The sequence below is a fragment of the Ylistrum balloti genome, unplaced genomic scaffold (genome assembly GCF_031769215.1).
Source record: "Ylistrum balloti isolate Yb309-2 unplaced genomic scaffold, AGI_CSIRO_Ybal_v1 Utg370386, whole genome shotgun sequence".
NCBI lineage: Eukaryota > Metazoa > Mollusca > Bivalvia > Pectinida > Pectinidae > Ylistrum > Ylistrum balloti.
This window is the reverse complement of record NW_026782268.1, coordinates 505,948-525,557: the sequence shown is the minus strand read 5'-3', so window position 1 is coordinate 525,557 and position 19,610 is coordinate 505,948. Positions and strand designations below refer to the sequence as shown.

Genomic DNA, 19,610 nt, shown 5'->3' with positions numbered 1-19,610 from the left:
ACAACTTACCATATGTTACCTTTATTCAATGTACGTTAGGAAAATAAAAAAAAAGTTTTTTTTTTCGTTAACAGAGTTGTCTCAACCCGCGGCAAGCCAAATCTGTACACTCGAGTTGAGTTCTCACTGTCTATAGACCAGCACAACCACATAAAAATCTTCGTCCTCGAGTTGAAATCCCCTCGTCACTACTTTCGTCTATCACTCAATCGAAGGTGAAAGTTTACACCGAAGATAAGTTAATCATATGAAAATAGTTTAATACTTCAATCACATGTATTGACACGAATTTTCCACAACGTTTAATGTAAAACCAATATTAATGAATCATTGATTACAGATATATATTTTTTTTTTAAATTTCGTAATAATTATGTAATGGATGAGTTTGTATGTATATAAGACCCTGCCAACAAATTCACCAATGACCACTCTTGCAATGTAAACACACCCAGACAGCTGAATAGCGTCATTGGTATTTTTCCGATGGTATAACGGCATGACAGGCATTGATCTAAGTCACCCCTGTCGAACTGGTAAAGTACGGCAGCCAGAAGGTATCAACGCATATGATTAAAACGACATTACACATTGTTTGTTCGCTTGGTTTATCGCCGCGTAAACAGAAAGGATATTTTTGAGGCGAGATTTCCTGTTATAGATGGTGACTACATCATTGAACAACATGCGAGAGGCCCGTCGGATGTCATCCATAGCAACTAGTGTAAAGAGTCTTGCCCAAATCAGCACTGACAGTTCCTTCTCTCAGCTTCCTGCTAACATATGTTAAATAACATAGCTTAACCTACTAAAAATAACAACGGAACTTACAATTTAAAGTAAGTTAAAGATAGTTAAACCAGGGCAAATAGTGAAATATTTATTTGTTCAAGTTCCGTTGAATTACAGTAAAGAATGATAAATTATGTTTAAGTATGCCGAAAGAGGAGTTAATTAAAGTTTGATCATGATAAACCTTCGTAAAATTGCGTCAGGAAGAACGCTTAAATACGCACAATTATAGTGAAAGTTGTGCGTAATGTATACGAGATATCACGTGACTAAAATAGTTTAGGTAGGTGGTAGTACGTTCAAAGACGTTTGTTTATTGCTGTAGATGTATTTTGAACATGTTCAAAAGGTAAATCTCCTCTAACGACTTTCTCGAGGATTTTAGAAAATATTTTGAAGAAATACTACGGTGAATTAGTATAAAGTCTGTTGAGTTACGTTTAAATACGTTGAAGGAGGTTATTCTAAATACGTTAAGCTACGTTTCTAACGCATAATTAATGAAGGCTTAAGTTTAAGTGAAAAGATTTGAAATAGAAAATTGATAGATTAGCGAGTGTGGCATACGGGTAACATCAGTGCGACCACTTTAATATGAGATGAAATATATTCGTACCGTAAATATTTAATTAAGTCGAAAGGACGAGTTGTTCTTAGCTGATGTAGTACACAACTCTTATCATTTGGACCATTATCCTCGTTAAAAAAAACGTACGGACTCTATTAAATATCATACCGAATCGGTCTTTTTTATTTCATCAATCTACCAACCTTATGAAGTGTTGGACGTTTTCAAAGACCTGAAAATGTCGATTTATTAATATAAGTTTATTTAAACATATATCAACACGAATTAAGTCCCTAACCAAGGAGGTCTTGCGGTCGGGCCTAAATCTTCACCGCAACGACATTTTTCAAATTCTTATGATTGTACAAGTAAACGAATTCTTAAGTTTTATAGAAATGGACACTTGTATATACATGTATACACTCAACATGTAACATGTAATTCATTTCCGCACGCTAAGGAAACGAGATGCAAATATTCATCATTTTACAGGCTAACCACAGAAACGTAACACCCTACAAACAACATAGAATCCTATGTTATGATAAACATTTGAGATTTTGAAGTCTAGATTTAAAATCTTGGGAGTTGTATCCAAAATTGTTATCTATATCTAAAATCTCTTTGGTTTGTATCTTAAAAAATAATTGGTATTTTTGTTATTGGATATCTATTGATTTGTTTTAAAAATCAAACTCTGATTGTCAAATGACTTTGTATACATACAGTGAATATAAAATACTCACTGTGCTTTGTATTTCATACAATGTATAGTGTATTGTGATATCGTCCTAAGATCCACTGTTAAAGAAACTCACACCATATTTCATGTAAGTAATATGAAACACTTCATTTGAATTAAATTAACATAATTTCGTTTCAACGTAATCATTTTTGAATTCACACTTTTTATAGGAATAACAGGAAAATATTTGCATATCACACCCCACGACATGTTAAGGGAGATTTTAAAAGTCGACATAAAGTATGTAACTGTTAAACATACCTTATTTGACATAAACACACATCATTTCTTACACCAATGGTTTGATCATCCCGAGATAGTCATTCCTCGTGGTCAGAATGTGAAGGGACTCCGCTATCCGCATCAAAATACATAATCCAACTTTTAAACGTTGGGTATTATCATTTGGAAACGTGACATTACTTGCTTGGATTGACAAAACTGTATATGGCGGATGCCGTCGATGTAGTAGAAGACGCTTACTCTTCCGGAACACTTTCACTGAATTTGTGTTGGAATTAAGGTTATGTTAACCTGTCCTTTTTTTCTTTGTTGGTTTTGCATACAGGCGGTTATAGTTCTACTTTCTTGGTCCAGACCAGAACCGGTATATAAAATAGAGTGATACTCTTCTGTAGAATAAACACCATGTTTATCTATATTTATTTAAAGTATAGCATTAAATTAAAGAAAAAAGAATGTTCAAAAGAATAGAAACCATTTCTACGTGAAAAATGTACTTTACTAAGACAACCTACTAAATTTGAAATTTAAAACACATCGTGATTAAGCAAATATTTCATTCGAGGTTCGTCCAGGTGATTTTGAGAGCTGACACTTGTATGTAAATTGTGAAATATTTTAATTGCAGAAAGTAGGTTGCTCCTTCACAGCTGCCGTAATGGCTGTACTGTGAGTCACATTTAAATGTATATAACTACACGATTACGGACTCGTGTGCTCAGTCCGTGACAGATTTCTTGAGCAGTTGTATTTTGCTATCTACATCTAAATCTCCAACATGTCGGACGCTTTCCTTGGAACTTGGGAAGGAACCACACCATGTGGGGAGGCCAAAGGATTTGATGAGTTTTGCGAAGAGATGAGTATGTTTTGAAAAGCAACAATTATCAAACTTTATGTAAACGGCATCAAACATTTTCTTTGGAATTGTTTTGTATAGCCTTGTCAAGCTGCCAATATCTTCATATCTAATGACTGACGTTACAAAGAAAATAGATATATATGTAATACATGGTGAATATTGTTTACAGCATTTTTTTTTCAAACGCTTGACATACCGTGTGACTTTACCTGTTTAGGTATTGGCAGTTATGAGTTTATAATACATTGACAAAATTGTGTTAATATTAAAAATCTTTGATTTTTATTTTTGAATTTGGGGAAAAACTTCTCTCTATCTGAGTTTTGACAGGCTTTTTTAAATCACTTACCTCCCTTGCTTCAAAAATTATTCTTTTCGCGTTACATATGATTCTAATAAGGGCTAACGATCTGTATGCTGTTTATTGATTCGCCGTTTTTCTATAATGTCCCTAATTTAAAATTGCTTTGAAAGGTGTTTCCTTGTTTGTATATCTTCTTGTAAATCTTTGTTAATCGTTGGTAAACCTGTTACCACCACTGTGTACTTATAATTCCAGTATTGAACAACTTGTGTTTCCATTTGATCACATATTACGATAAAGAGACTTCCACGCTGTGTCATTGTTTTCATTATTAACCGTCTTTGTCATAGGTCATTCTTTTAACATCGGGTGTGGTGAAGTTATCACTGTCTGCAAATTTGCTTAGTGTATTTTGTCAATGGACACATATCGATATCGCCAGGTAAGACTGAAATGCGGTAGATATGAACTCACAACGTTAAAGTCGAAAATGTAATTTAACATTAGGGAATGTCAACAGAAAAAGTAACGACTGTTACTATTACAATAGAAAGGCAGAACAACAATTAGATATTTGGATGCAAAATGCAAAAAATAAAGCACGGTGACGCCTTCGTTTTTAATCATGAAAAGTACATCCTCTCTCTCTCGGTTCTGGTTAGTGTTGAGCACACCGGTATATGAACAAATTTCAAACATGAAATGCGATAAAACTACAGCAAGACAACAGTCATAAAAAGGTGTACAAGGATACTCCTGAAAAAATGCATAGAGAGAAAAAGCATGTTCCCGAAGGGTAAGCGTCTTCTACTTCATCGATGACACCCGCCATGTAAATGATATCAAAGATAAATACCCAGGACCCACCAGGCAGCTTCATAACTCAAAGCGAATTAGAATATATTCCAATGAATTCATTACGATGGCCGAAAAAAATTCCCATAATCTTAATCTTTTACAAAGTTTACAAGGAAACTGATAACCCAGGGTTGAACAGTGGAATTCAGAAAGATAAAGCAATATCGCGCCCTCCCGATTTTTGGGTAGTGTTGAACATACGGACTCAGAAGTACACAGAATGTCATATCCAACTTGAGACTAGCTATTGTTGGTCATGGATAACCATACGAAAACTCTGCTTTTAGCTAACATTTAAATGGTTTGGTAGCTCTACAGTTTTAAGTTGAGTTTCCAACATGCGAAAACGTTTCAATAACAACATTTTGTACATTAAAAGTCAATTTTAATTATATAATTCTTTTTGTTTAGACATCATAGGAAAGTTTTTCTTATGTTAGGTATCTGTTTATTTCTGTTACAGAAACACCAGAGAAAATGATTAAAGAATTCAGTAAAACGGTCTTTTCATTGGCATTAAGAAAAAAGGATGATAGCCGCTGGGATATCGATATGATTATCGACGGAAAAGTTGCAAAATCAACAGAGTTTACATCAGGGAAAGAGTTTGACACAGTGGGTTTGGATGGGAAAGAGTACAAGGTATGAATTTGAATAATAACTGAAAGAACTCGCGTTCTAAGTTGGAAATCATACACGTACTTCTTTTCTCTATAGTTTTATTCGTTGATTTTATTTCCGTGGTTTGCCTGCAGCCATGAAACACAAAGCAATTTTGATATAACATAGTGTTATTTTTTTATAAAGAATTTGCGTGTATAGTATCGCTCGTAAGAGTTTTATCAGGAGTTCGGAATATAGTTAGAAGTAATTGTAATGAAAAGTACCACTGGCTTTGTGTGACAATATCTTTTATGTATCTGCACACTACGACAAGAAACGACACAACAATGAACATGAATGAAAAAGGCCATCCTTACAGAGAGGGTGACTTTGTATTTATTTATGAAATTAAAAACATATCTTACATTTTCATAAACCATAAAATGAACAAAAAACAAATTTTTCAGTAGTTATAATAAAAAGCCAATGTGGGGTTAACAAAAAAAAAAAAAAAAAAAAAACCGCCAGTAGAAGTAATTGTGATGAAAATTACAACTGGCTTTGAATGACAATATAATTTCCAGTGTTACAGTCAATATATATAATAATTCAGATACCTTGGTAATATTAATAAATGATAATTAAACTTCAATATATTATGTTACCCACTATTAATTCCTAAATTTAGGTATTGGTTGTATGCTACGGTGTCCTATCTGATGTCTTATTGATACCGTTATAGAACGAACAAATACATCTTGGCATAATTTTGTTGAAGATTCTTCTCGTCATGAATGACACTGAGATGACAGAAAATGCTGTACCAAAGGACGGCAGCAGTGCGGGATCAAAGACAACACGAACGATCAAGGATGGCATCATGACTGTTGTATGTGCCATCTATGTACAATGCTATTTCAATTTATTCTTCACATTAACTCGGCAAAGGAGGATGGGGGTGGGGGTGGGGGGTGGAGGCTATATAATGAATAGTAATATGACATGCTTAACTGCGAGGGACGAAAAAAAGCATGATCCAGTTAAAGCCAGTTTTTGACTCTTCTCTCTTCTGTATCAAACTTTATAACTCTATCCTTTTCCAAATGATATGACATTCCGATACATTATATTCCCGAATTTTATTAAAGAATGAAACAAATTTTATTCTGTCGAATCGTAACAAAATTTTATTTTGTTTCAGAAATCATCTGCGAATAGTAACCCAAATAAATGCATGACATTTACCATGAAAAAGAAGTAGAGTCAGTTATACCTGTAAAATGTCTGTTTATAAGGATGTGACGACCATTTCGCCGAGAACGTAGAATGGAGCTGCCCATGGTAAACCAGTTGAAATGTTCAAGGAAAAACGAAGATCACAATTGTACACGTCAGAGAATTATGAATGAATCTTGACAATATGAATATCAATATACTTTGCAATATCACGTGTTTGTTTTAACAGCTTTGTTTCTATTTGGGACTTACGCCATTAAATTGTTAGTTGAAGTTGTTTGATTGTGTGTCGTGATAACATTAAAGCTATATACACATATATATATTATTCTCCTGTCTATTGAATATCAAGCATTGTTAACTGGAAAAACAATGAAAACTGCATGAAAGAGATTTCTTGATCGTGTACTGGTTGATTAATATAGCTATTGTTCACAAATTATTTCATATTGAAATTAAATATCACATTATATTTACATTTTGCATTGTCGCCTTCCAAGATGGCGTCATTTTCGCGCAGTGTTAACCTGCTCTACCTCAGATAACACAAATTGCAGCATATTTTTATGTCAGTCATTTAGGATTTTCAGAAAGGACTTCCAGTAAATCAACAAACTGAGAAAAAAGTATCATCTGATTGAAATTACAATATTTTGAAATATTATCAGAAATGTAAATATAACTTTTGAACTATATAAGATTGCATTTATTTTCAATATGAATGCCAAGTGGACGATAGATATGTAAACATGACGTCCGAACTATTTATCCGTCACCCAGATTGCATTCATATCGGCAATAAAAACAATAGAACTACCGCACAATAGTTAAGGATACTACCTTAATTTTCACAAGAGCGTTGGGTAAGACCGAGTTAAAAAAATTCAGGAATGCATGAGAAGAACCCTTGGTTTGACGCTGATAGTACATTGTGTACCTGAAGAACATCATCTTTACGGTACAGTTGTGTATTTAATTAGACAAAATTTCATTATTGCTTGCTGGTTATCCTGACAATTATAACATTACAGAAGGCGTCAGATCACAGAAGATTTTGTAATTATCTTCAATCAACGAATTGGTCATTTTTAGCTAAAAACAACTATGCGTTTTGGGAAATGATATCTAGTTTAAATACTGAAAATTTAGTCCTACGGAAACAAATTTTAGTCAGATTATGTAAACACTATGGTTCTGAATAAGACATTGTTATGCAGAAATATAATTGATATTCATTTTAAACGAACGTCATACTACTTACAATCAAAGTATTGTAATATACAAGATACATGAATATACATGGTATACAATAAAACATGTAACTATAGCTCAGATGATCTATTTTTATGGCAAAAAGACAGCACAAAGAACCAAATCACAGAAGGAATATTGAAATAAACGAAACAGAACATGCGTAATGTATAAGGCATTGCATCAACATAAAAATGAGTTCATAGCACAAATAAAAATAACTATAGCTTTTTACTGAATTAAATTAAAATCTCAAGAAAGCTAATTCAGTTAAACATTATTTTTGGTAAAAAAACATCCTTATAAAACAAATATATATATATGAAGATCTAAGAACAGGTGGTTGGGCCAGTCCCTACCAACCAAATTCCTTGACCAGACAAAATAGAGATATAAAAAGGAAAAGGAAATGGAAAGTATAAAAGAGGGACCATACCAGGTGTGGATCAACCTCCGGAATTCTGGAAAGTATTCGCATTTCCACAATTCATTTGGGAGGCTGTTCCACATCCGGACAGCCACATAGGAGGAAATAGAGAATATATAGAAAACTCATTGATATCTGTATGTCAACGTGTATCATAATATAGAAAACACATTGATATCTGTATGTCAACGTGTATCATAATATAGACAACACATTGATATCTGTATGTCAACGTGTATCATAATATAGAAAACACATTGATATCTGTATGTCAACGTGTATCATAATATAGAAAACATTGATATCTGTATGTCAACGTGTATCATAATATAGAGAACACATTGATATCTGTATGTCAACGTGTATCATAATATAGAAAACACATTGATATCTGTATGTCAACGTGTATCATACTATAGAAAACACATTGATATCTGTATGTCAACGTGTATCATAATATAGAAAACACATTGATATTTGTATGTCAACGTGTATCATAATATAGAAAACACATTAATATCTGTATGCGAACGTGTATCATAATATAGAAAACACATTGATATCTGTATGCGAACGTGTATCATAATATAGAAAACATTGATATCTGTATGTCAACGTGTATCATATATAGACAACACATTGATATCTGTATGTCAACGTGTATCATAATATAGAAAACACATTGATATCTGTATGTCAACGTGTATCATAATACAGAAAACACATTGATATCTGTATGTCAACGTGTATCATATATAGACAACACATTGATATCTGTATGTCAACGTGTATCATAATATAGAAAACACATTGATATCTGTATGTCAACGTGTATCATAATATAGAAAACACATTGATATCTGTATGCCAACGTGTATCATAATATAGAAAACACATTGATATCTGTATGCCAACGTGTATCATAATACAGAAAACACATTGACATCTGTATGTCAACGTGTATCATAATACAGAAAACTCATTGATATCTGTATGTCAACGTGTATCATAATATAGAAAACACATTGATATCTGTATGCCAACGTGTATCATAATATAGAAAACACATTGATATCTGTATGTCAACGTGTATCATAATATAGAAAACACATTGATATCTGTATGCCAACGTGTATCATAATATAGAAAACACATTGATATCTGTATGTCAACGTGTATCATAATATAGAAAACACATTGATATCTGTATGTCAACGTGTATCATGATATAGAGAACACATTGATATCTGTATGTCAACGTGTATCATAATACAGAAAACTCATTGATATCTGTATGTCAACGTGTATCATAATATAGAAAACACATTGATATCTGTATGCCAACGTGTATCATAATATAGAAAACACATTGATATCTGTATGCCAACGTGTATCATAATATAGAAAACACATTGATATCTGTATGCCAACGTGTATCATAATATAGAAAACACATTGATATCTGTATGTCAACGTGTATCATAATATAGAAAACACATTGATATCTGTATGTCAACGTGTATCATATATAGAAAACCCATTGATATCCATATGTCATGCGTAGAATCTCAATGATATTTTACATCTTCAACAAACAAACAAAAATACCGACATGTCAACATAATCATATTCCAAAATCAAATTCCATAAAACTAGGTTAAAATTTGAAAAAAAAGAAAAGATTCACACCGTGACTCCGGGAACCAGGTGTTCCGGAAGATTAAGCGTCTTCTGCTTCATCGACGACATCCGCCATGTAATCCGTGTCCAATCCAAGTAAGTAATGTCACGTACACAAATGAGAACAGGGCTTATAACAACGGAACCAACAGCAAAACTAACGTCCAGCTCCATATCACACACACACAGATATGATAGTTCTCAATTAGATCACTATGGCGACCGTAAAACTTCCCCTTAATTTTCATCAATATATATATATTTTTTAAAAATCTGATTAATGAGTTTGTCCGTTAGTTAACGACTTCTTGCACAAAAATCATGATTATGGAAACAGGCCCTTGAATGTCGAACCAACTGTGAAACTGTGTTAAATGCATCAGCTACACTAGTGCATGCTATACAGAATATTAAATGTTATTAACAGCGATACTGTCTGTCTCTTTTTACTAAATAATGTCTCTAGCTTGTGATCCAACACAGATGTTTTATAGACAATAAAAAAGAGGGAGCAAGACAAAATCTTTAAACCATTTTTACTTCTTTGGTCCGATATTTGCTAAGGAATATGACTTTAAATAATTTGAAAGCTATGTGAGTATGTATGTGTGTATGATCGTTTTGCTGTGTTTGTCCTGTTTTCTTCATACAGCCGTGCTAAGTTGGTGATTATATATATATTGTCTGGAGAACTGAACAGCTGGATGATCACCCAAACCCACCCAGTCCCCACCTTTTTGATTGACAATGGTTAATGCTGATTTCGAGTTGTTTAAACCAGATCTCTGGCTGATTCAAAGTTTATTCAAACTATTTAGTGTACGTCTTGGTTTTCACAACACCATTATTTTAGTTGATGATAGGCTTGTATATTTTGATAATATATTGTTTTCTCTAATTTCACATTTTATTGTCTTAGATCTGTGTTATGATGTCGAAAGTAACCCGGGTCCAGAACAGAATGTGAATTAAGTTAATTTAAATGCAAGATCTCTCAGAAACAAAATAGCACTGATAGAAGCAGAACTTGAAGATAATGATATTATTTGTATAACCGAATCACATTTAAACCCATTAATTTCTGACCTTGATATCCAAGTACACTCTTTTAATCCCAATCCTCATAGAAAAGATAGAACTACAGGTCGGTGTGGTGGGATTATAGTTTATTATAAGGATACTGTTGTTATGAATAGGAGAAGGGATTTGGAAAGGGATGATATTGAACTATTATGGTCTGCAGTATTAATTCATAATCACAAATTTCTACGTGGTTGTCTATACCGACCAGAAAGTAATATTGATTACTGGACTAAATTAGATGATACACTGACCAGAGCTACAGATACTTCAATGGATGTTGTACTGACAGGTGATATAAACATTGACATGTTACATATACCTTTAAATGACCATTTATCAATGCTTCTTATCAAACATAACTTATCTAGTCTTATAAATGAACCCACAAGAATAACATCTGACAGTGCAACTTCCATTGCTGTTATCTTCACTAAGAACCAAAATATAGTTAAAAATACTCATGTGTCTCCACCATTTTGTAGTGACCATTCCTCAGTACATGCTTCCGTTTCTTATTCCGTATTAATAAAAGTAAGCTATAAAAAAACTATTCTAAGATATGAAGAAGCAGACTTTGATAGCATGAATAATGCTTTTAATGATATAGATTGGTTGAACCTGTCATTAAACCAGGACTCAAACACATTCAGTAGTACTATAGTCAATGCCATTGCAGATCAGGTCAATAGTTTCATTCCTACAAAAATAATAACTGTGCGTCCTAATGATAAGCCATGGATGAATTGAATTGAATATTAGATTAAAAATGAGACAACGTAATAGAATTCACAGAAAAGCTAAATTAGGAAATAATCCTCATTATTGGGAAAGATTTCGAACTATACGGAACGAGACTATTGACCTCATTCGTGAGGCAAAGGCAAACTACGTAACAAAAAATCGAAAATTCACTTCATTCAATTCATCACCCCACAGAAAAAGTTGAACTTCTTACTAATCACTTGATTAATATTTCTTCATCATCACCTAACCTTGAATTACCTCAGACAGCAAATCCCAATACCCCTACTCACTTGCAAATATTCATGTCACTGAACAAGATGTCTCTGACCAAATAAATATTCTTAATACTAATAAACCTCCTGGCCCTGATGGTGTTATTCCTAAAGTTGTAAAAAACCTTCATGCCTCTCTCAAATTACCTCTTATGCTCCTTTTTAATAAAACATTAGAATCAGGATTGATACCTAACAGTTGGAAACAATCAAATATAAATGTAATGGTTCATCTAATGATGTTTTTAATTACAAACTAATTTCCATAACTTCATGCTTCTGTAAATTAATGGAAAACTAATTTTTAAATATCATTTTAACTATTTGACTGAAAATAGCATACTTACAAAGCACCAATCTGGCTTTATACCTGGTGATTCTACTGTTAATCAGCTCCTGTTTATTTATAATGAAATTGTTAGTAATATGGATAAAGGAAAGGAGCTCAGATTTGTTTTTTGTGAGTAAAGCTTTTGATAGAGTTTGGCATGAAGGTCTCTTACATAAGCTCAGATTATATGGTATCCATGGAAATTAACTTCAATGGTTTGAAAACTATCTTTCTGACAGAATGCAAAGAGTAAATACTGAAGGTTATTTTTCTCAGTTTAAGAATGTAACAGCAGGGGTACCCCAGGGATCTGTACTCGGACCTCTGCTGTTTCTTATTTATATTAATGATATCATTAATAATATCTCTACAAATGTCAAACTTTTTGCAGATGACACTTCCTTATATGTAACACAAGCACACTAGCACTTAGGACTCACACTTCAAGAAAATGCCGCATGGAAACAACACATTCAGAATATATATATAAAAAGATCTTAACAGACTAGACATTCTTCGCCTTGTAAAAACAAAAGTTAATAGGAAGTCATTAATTGAAATATATGTAGCATTTATCAGGCCACTCTTAGAGTATGCGGATATAATTTGGGATAATTGTACACAACAAGACAAAGATCTTCTTGAATCCATACAACTTGAAGCAGCAAGAATCATTACAGGATTGAGATCTGGGACTTCACATGAAAACACTAACCGTAAGAAGAAACAAACACAAACATATAATGATATACAGAATTATACATGCACAGACACCACAATATTTACAAGAAATCTTAGATCCCTTGATTAATATTCAAAATAATAACCCCTATCCTCTCAGACAAACAAGGCTTTTTAACCCACCTCTGTGTAGAACCAATACTTACTTCGAAAGCTTCTTCCCTCACATGTGCCGCACGATTAATACCTCTAACACTGACTTCTCAAATTTTCCCTCCATTGCAGCTTTGAAAACAACTTGAATAAAAATATAGAATCTGATAGTAGATCTGTTATAATATTTAAAACAGAGGGTAACAGAAGGGCTAATATTATTCTTTGCCAGTTAAGAAACTCCTGTAGTAACCTAAATTATGATTTATACAGAGATCGTCTTACTAACAGTCCTGCATGTACCTCCACTGCTGCAAATGAATCGGTATCTCATTACTTTTTGGAACGCCCTTTGTATGATAACCAAAGAATCTCTATGTTTAATTCTCTCGTCAATTACAACAATCATAATCATACAGATTTAAATATTCTTCTTCATGGCTGTCCAGCTTGTGATGAGCCTACAAATAAATTAATACTTGAGGCTGTTCATACTTTTATTGGTACATCGCGTCGTTTTACCTTTTATACAATTTAGAATGGCAAGATGTATGCTCTAGTCAACATATTTTAAAATATATTATTAATTACTTTTAACGACAACTGAGTAAAACATTAATTGAGCATGTCTGCTGGTGAATAATGTATAATGATATTTCTTGTACAAAAGAATAATTCTGCTAATATTAATTACATGTAAATGTTTTAAATGGACATTTGGTCAAACTGTCAATAATGTTTTTCCTATATATATGTATTACTTTCTATTTATTATACCTTAAAAATGTTGTACAATATATTTAGTATACCTTCATGTATGTGTGTATGAGTGAAAGTAGGATGAAAGTTAAATTATATGAATTACCTCCCTTTACTGTTGTAAAAGTTACCTCCCTTGCGTTTGTTGTTTTTCATTTCTTACTATATGTGATCTACTTCTGGCCACTTCAATGTTTGGAGATAGTTTACATAGGCTTTGCCTGTTATTCAATCCAGTTTGACGTTTACATCGTGTCAATAAAATTTGTTGAAATGAAATTTATATCCGAGTTTCAGGTACACACTACAAAATAATGCCGAGTTGCTTCCCATCACTGAAAAATAATCCTTATAAGAAATATCCTAAATATCCTTTCTGAAAAACGATGAAATCCGACTCCAAATTTCAATATGTGAATTATTTCATTGGAGATCGTCGTTTTGGTAATATCAATCAGATTTTTTTGTCAATAGTATTAGGACACCACTTTTCTACGTAGCTATTGAACCTTCCTTTTCTATATAATCAAGCATGCTAGAACCAAGGTAAATCGCCAATTGGTGGTATATTTGAAAAGATGACAAGGGGAAATTTATTTTGAGGGAGTTGTTTAAGAGTGTACAGTAATAATTCATTTTCATTAATCACAACGATATAAATAGCTTGGGTCCAAGTGTACGTGTATTTAAATTGCGTTTAAGATCTGGCTAATCTACTCAATCGATTTTGTTCTGGTACACTTTAGTTCAAACAAACAAAACGGTATATCAGGGTTTTCTTTTCGTCTGTTTATTTGATATTTTCAACAATGGCAGATAATTTTACGAAGAACTGGATAATGGAAATACCTTATGGTGATCTCGATGGCTTCGACGCTTTCAATGCTGCACTCGGTAGGTGGGACACATTCTCTGATATTTATCTATTTTCAATATCATGCATATGTAAAGGTCTTTATTCAAGTCTGTCTTGTATCGCCGAATTTTTAATCCGTTTGTTTTGTAATGAATAAGTGAAGTTGGCGACAACGGAAACACCATTGCTAGTAATGGATATAAATTAGACATTTCGCCTTTTGTCTGACTGCATATAAGATATCTATAATACCAGTTAATGTTATTGTTTATTTCTAAAACATTTTCTACTCTAAGTAATTGAACATCTTAAGAATTACGGTGCTGATAATCACCATCCCTTCTAAAAACTGACATTTTAATCTTTTTTGTGTGACGTTATCTAGATTGTCTTAGATTTTGAAATAGTTTACAATATAAATATCTTTGAAGTTATATAAAACGACTGCAAAGTTATCTCTCTCTTTAAATTTTAATTCCTAAAAAAAAAACTCAGAAAGTGAAGGAAATAAAAACCAAAGAAACACAAATTTCGACGAAATTATCTTACGTGATCAATAAATAATTCGAGAAAAAGTGATGGAAATTTCAAAATGTGAATATTAATACAAATTTATTATTAATAACATATTGAAAAATGTTTAGTTTGTCCTGTGACAACGTAGCGTTTTAAAGAAAAATAAAAGTTGTGTTCATAAGTTGTCATGGTAATCTATAACAGGAACGGACCCAGCGGTAGTTACTAAATACAAGGAAATGAAGATATCATACAAGTATTCTCGAAATGGGGACACGTGGACATGTGACGTAGCTTTGAATGGAAACCAAGTGAAGTCCTTCCCCTTCTCATTCGACAAGGATATGGAGCAAGAAGGGATGGATGGAAAAATCTACAAGGTTTGTTTTAAAACACGGAGTTTCAATCTGACCAGGTATATTACAACAAGGATGTTCAAATCTTACTAGATATATTTACAGCACGAACATTCAAATCTTACAAAATATACTTACAGCATGCACGAATATTCGGAAAAACGTATAGAAACGCAGTGTTTTACTGTGTGAGAAAGAGCAAAAAATTCACGTCAATACATTTTTGTATGTCTACCATCATTTTTGATATCACACGATTCTTTGATCAAACCTAAGTATTTAATGAAAATGAACATTTTATTTGAAGCAAAAAGGCAAACGCACCTTATGTAAACATCATCATCCAAAGATGTAACTTTGTATATTATACAGTGCATTTATAAGATGGAGGGTGATGTTTGGGTTGAAACTTCGGTGCCAAAAGATGGCGGCAATAAGGGGGTAACAGTACGAAGGTTTATCAATGGAAATATCATGACCAGTGTAAGTATGAGCCTTTTCAGAGGATAACTGGTGTTTATACCAGTCATCTGGGATATAGGGATATAGTAACAGGTGTAAGTACCGCTAATCAGGGATATAGTAACAGGTGTGAGTACCGCTAATCAGGGATATAGTAACAGGTGTACGTACCACTAATCAGGGATATAGTAACAGGTGTAAGTACCACTAATCAGGGATATAGTAACAGGTGTACGTACCACTAATCAGGGATATAGTAACAGGTGTAAGTACCACTAATCAGGGATATAGTAACAGATGTAAGTACCGCTAATCAGGGATATAGTAAGTACCGCTAATCAGGGATATAGTAACAGGCAATAGTACTGCTAATCAGGGATATAGTAACAGATGTAAGTACCGCTAATCAGGGATATAGTAACAGGTGTACGTACCACAAATCAGGGATATAGTAACAGGTGTACGTACCACTAATCAGGGATATAGTAACAGGTGTACGTACCACTAATCAGGGATATAGTAACAGATGTGAGTACCGCTGATCAGGGATATAGTAACAGGTGTGAGTACCGCTAATCAGGGATATAGTAACAGGTAGTGTACCACTAATCAGGGATATAGTAACAGGTGTGAGTACCGCTAATCAGGGATATAGTAACAGGTGTGAGTACCACTAATCAGGGATATAGTAACAGGTGTGAGTACCACTAATCAGGGATATAGTAACAGGTGTACGTAACACTAATCAGGGATATAGTAACAGATGTAAGTACCACTAATCAGGGATATAGTAACAGGTGTGAGTACCACTAATCAGGGATATAGTAACAGGTGTGAGTACCACTAATCAGGGATATAGTAACAGGTGTAACCGCTAATCAGGGATATAGTAACAGGTGTAAGTACCACTAATCAGGGATATAGTAACAGGTGTACGTACCACTAATCAGGGATATAGTAACAGATGTAAGTACCACTAATCAGGGATATAGTAACAGATGTAAGTACCGCTAATCAGGGATATAGTAACAGGTAAGAGTACCACTAATCAGGGATATAGTAACAGATGTAAGTACCGCTAATCAGGGATATAGTAACAGGTGTACGTACCACAAATCAGGGATATAGTAACAGATGTGGGTACCACTAATCAGGGATATAGTAACAGATGTAAGTACCGCTAATCAGGGATATAGTAACAGGTAAGAGTACCACTAATCAGGGATATAGTAACAGATGTAAGTACCGCTAATCAGGGATATAGTAACAGATGTAAGTACCGCTAATCAGGGATATAGTAACAGGTAGTGTACCACTAATCAGGGATATAGTAACAGGTAGTGTACCACTAATCAGGGATATAGTAACAGGTAAGAGTACCATTAATCAGGGATATAGTAACAGATGTAAGTACCACTAATCAGGGATATAGTAACAGGTAGTGTACCACTAATCAGGGATATAGTAACAGATGTGAGTACCGCTGATCAGGGATATAGTAACAGGTGTGAGTACCACTAATCAGGGATATAGTAACAGGTGTGAGTACCACTAATCAGGGATATAGTAACAGGTAGTGTACCACTAATCAGGGATATAGTAACAGATGTAAGTACCACTAATCAGGGATATAGTAACAGGTGTACGTAACACTAATCAGGGATATAGTAACAGATGTAAGTACCGCTAATCAGGGATATAGTAACAGATGTAAGTACCACTAATCAGGGATATAGTAACAGGTGTACGTACCACTAATCAGGGATATAGTAACAGATGTACGTAACACTAATCAGGGATATAGTAACAGGTGTACGTACCACTAATCAGGGATATAGTAACAGGTGTACGTAACACAAATCAGGGATATAGTAACAGGTGTAAGTACCACTAATCAGGGATATAGTAACATATGTACGTAACACTAATCAGGGATATAGTAACAGGTGTACGTACCACAAATCAGGGATATAGTAACAGGTGTGAGTACCGCTAATCAGGGATATAGTAACAGATGTAAGTACCACTAATCAGGGATATAGTAACAGGTGTACGTAACACTAATCAGGGATATAGTAACAGGTGTACGTAACACTAATCAGGGATATAGTAACAGATGTAAGTACCACTAATCAGGGATATAGTAACAGGTGTACGTACCACTAATCAGGGATATAGTAACAGATGTAAGTACCGCTAATCAGGGATATAGTAACAGATGTAAGTACCGCTAATCAGGGATATAGTAACAGGTGTAAGTACCACTAATCAGGGATATAGTAACAGGTGTACGTACCACTAATCAGGGATATAGTAACAGATGTAAGTACCACTAATCAGGGATATAGTAACAGGTGTAAGTACCACTAATCAGGGATATAGTAACAGGTGTAAGTACCACTAATCAGGGATATAGTAACAGATGTAAGTACCGCTAATCAGGGATATAGTAACAGATGTAAGTACCACTAATCAGGGATATAGTAACAGGTGTACGTACCACTAATCAGGGATATAGTAACAGGTGTACGTAACACTAATCAGGGATATAGTAACAGGTGTACGTACCACTAATCAGGGATATAGTAACAGGTGTATGTAACACTAATCAGGGATATAGTAACAGGTGTAAGTACCACTAATCAGGGATATTAACAGGTGTAAGTACCACTAATCAGGGATATAGTAACAGGTGTAAGTACCACTAATCAGGGATATAGTAACAGGTGTACGTAACACTAATCAGGGATATAGTAACAGGTGTACGTAACACTAATCAGGGATATAGTAACAGATGTACGTAACACTAATCAGGGATATAGTAACAGGTGTACGTACCACTAATCAGGGATATAGTAACAGGTGTACGTACCACTAATCAGGGATATAGTAACAGGTGTAAGTACCACTAATCAGGGATATAGTAACAGGTGTACGTACCACTAATCAGGGATATAGTAACAGGTGTACGTATCACTAATCAGGGATATAGTAACAGGTGTACGTACCACTAATCAGGGATATAGTAACAGGTGTACGTACCACTAATCAGGGATATAGTAACAGATGTGAGTACCGCTAATCAGGGATATAGTAACAAATCAGGGATATAGTAATCACTAATCAGGGATATAGTAACAGTTGTAACAGGTGTACGTACCACTAATCAGGGATATAGTAACAGGTGTAAGTACCACTAATCAGGTATATGATAACAGGTGTGAGTACCACTAATCAGGTATATGATAACAGGTGTGAGTACCAGCTGTCTTGTTTATAGCAAAGCGTGTTAGTGTTGCAAGTATATCAGTCTTGGGGATTTGTTTCGAGGTTTGTATTGAAATATTAAGGACCTTAGCATCATTGTGGTGCCTTAGAAGGTCGAAACAGCTGTATCATACAGTTTAATTCATTGTTTGGCTCTACTGTATCTAACGCTTAATTATTATGTGCTCTTTACTTGTGTCTTTTGTACAATCATTGTCAAGACTGTCCAGTCTGTAAATAAGACAACTGTATTGCGCCTTTAAACATATTTAGAATGGCTCATACAGCTGTTAGAGGGTTTTACCTGGATCAATTTGAGAACATGGTGTGTGTAAGCAGTTGTACATACCTGTCACGTTTACTACATCTTAAAATCAACCGCATATTTCCTTCATCAAACCGCATATAATGTATACGAGTTGCTCACCCTTGTAGAACCAATAATTATGTTAACATTTAATTATTTTCAGAAAACAACTGTCAACGGGACGGATCCACCCATCTCCTTAACGATTCCAAGAAAAGGAATGTAGAACCTTTTACAGTTAAGAAGCGTATTTA

General features: G+C 33.9%; 2 protein-coding genes across 2 annotated transcripts; both read left to right on the top strand.

Moving 5' to 3' along the window:
- Positions 1–3,086: 3,086 nt before the first annotated feature.
- Positions 3,087–6,484, top strand: LOC132554228 (uncharacterized). Its single transcript, XM_060218535.1, has 4 exons — positions 3,087–3,211; positions 4,836–5,014; positions 5,754–5,864; positions 6,177–6,484. Exons 1-4 carry the CDS (start codon positions 3,127–3,129, stop codon positions 6,234–6,236), a joined length of 435 nt encoding a protein of 144 aa, XP_060074518.1. The 5' UTR covers positions 3,087–3,126; the 3' UTR covers positions 6,237–6,484.
- Positions 6,485–14,401: 7,917 nt separating this feature from the next.
- Positions 14,402–19,582, top strand: LOC132554150 (uncharacterized). Its single transcript, XM_060218451.1, has 4 exons — positions 14,402–14,486; positions 15,169–15,344; positions 15,693–15,803; positions 19,520–19,582. Exons 1-4 carry the CDS (start codon positions 14,402–14,404, stop codon positions 19,580–19,582), a joined length of 435 nt encoding a protein of 144 aa, XP_060074434.1.
- Positions 19,583–19,610: the final 28 nt, after the last annotated feature.

Excerpts from the sequence above, each read along its gene's own strand:
- LOC132554150 (XM_060218451.1), top strand. The coding sequence starts at position 14,402 with ATGGCAGATAATTTTACGAAGAACTGGATAATGGAAATACCTTATGGT. Across the intron at positions 15,345-15,692 it reads TGGATGGAAAAATCTACAAG|TGCATTTATAAGATGGAGGG; the intron begins GTTTGTTTTAAA and ends TATATTATACAG. Across the intron at positions 15,804-19,519 it reads ATGGAAATATCATGACCAGT|AAAACAACTGTCAACGGGAC; the intron begins GTAAGTATGAGC and ends AATTATTTTCAG.
- LOC132554228 (XM_060218535.1), top strand. The coding sequence starts at position 3,127 with ATGTCGGACGCTTTCCTTGGAACTTGGGAAGGAACCACACCATGTGGG. Across the intron at positions 3,212-4,835 it reads TGAGTTTTGCGAAGAGATGA|AAACACCAGAGAAAATGATT; the intron begins GTATGTTTTGAA and ends TTTCTGTTACAG. Across the intron at positions 5,865-6,176 it reads AGGATGGCATCATGACTGTT|AAATCATCTGCGAATAGTAA; the intron begins GTATGTGCCATC and ends ATTTTGTTTCAG.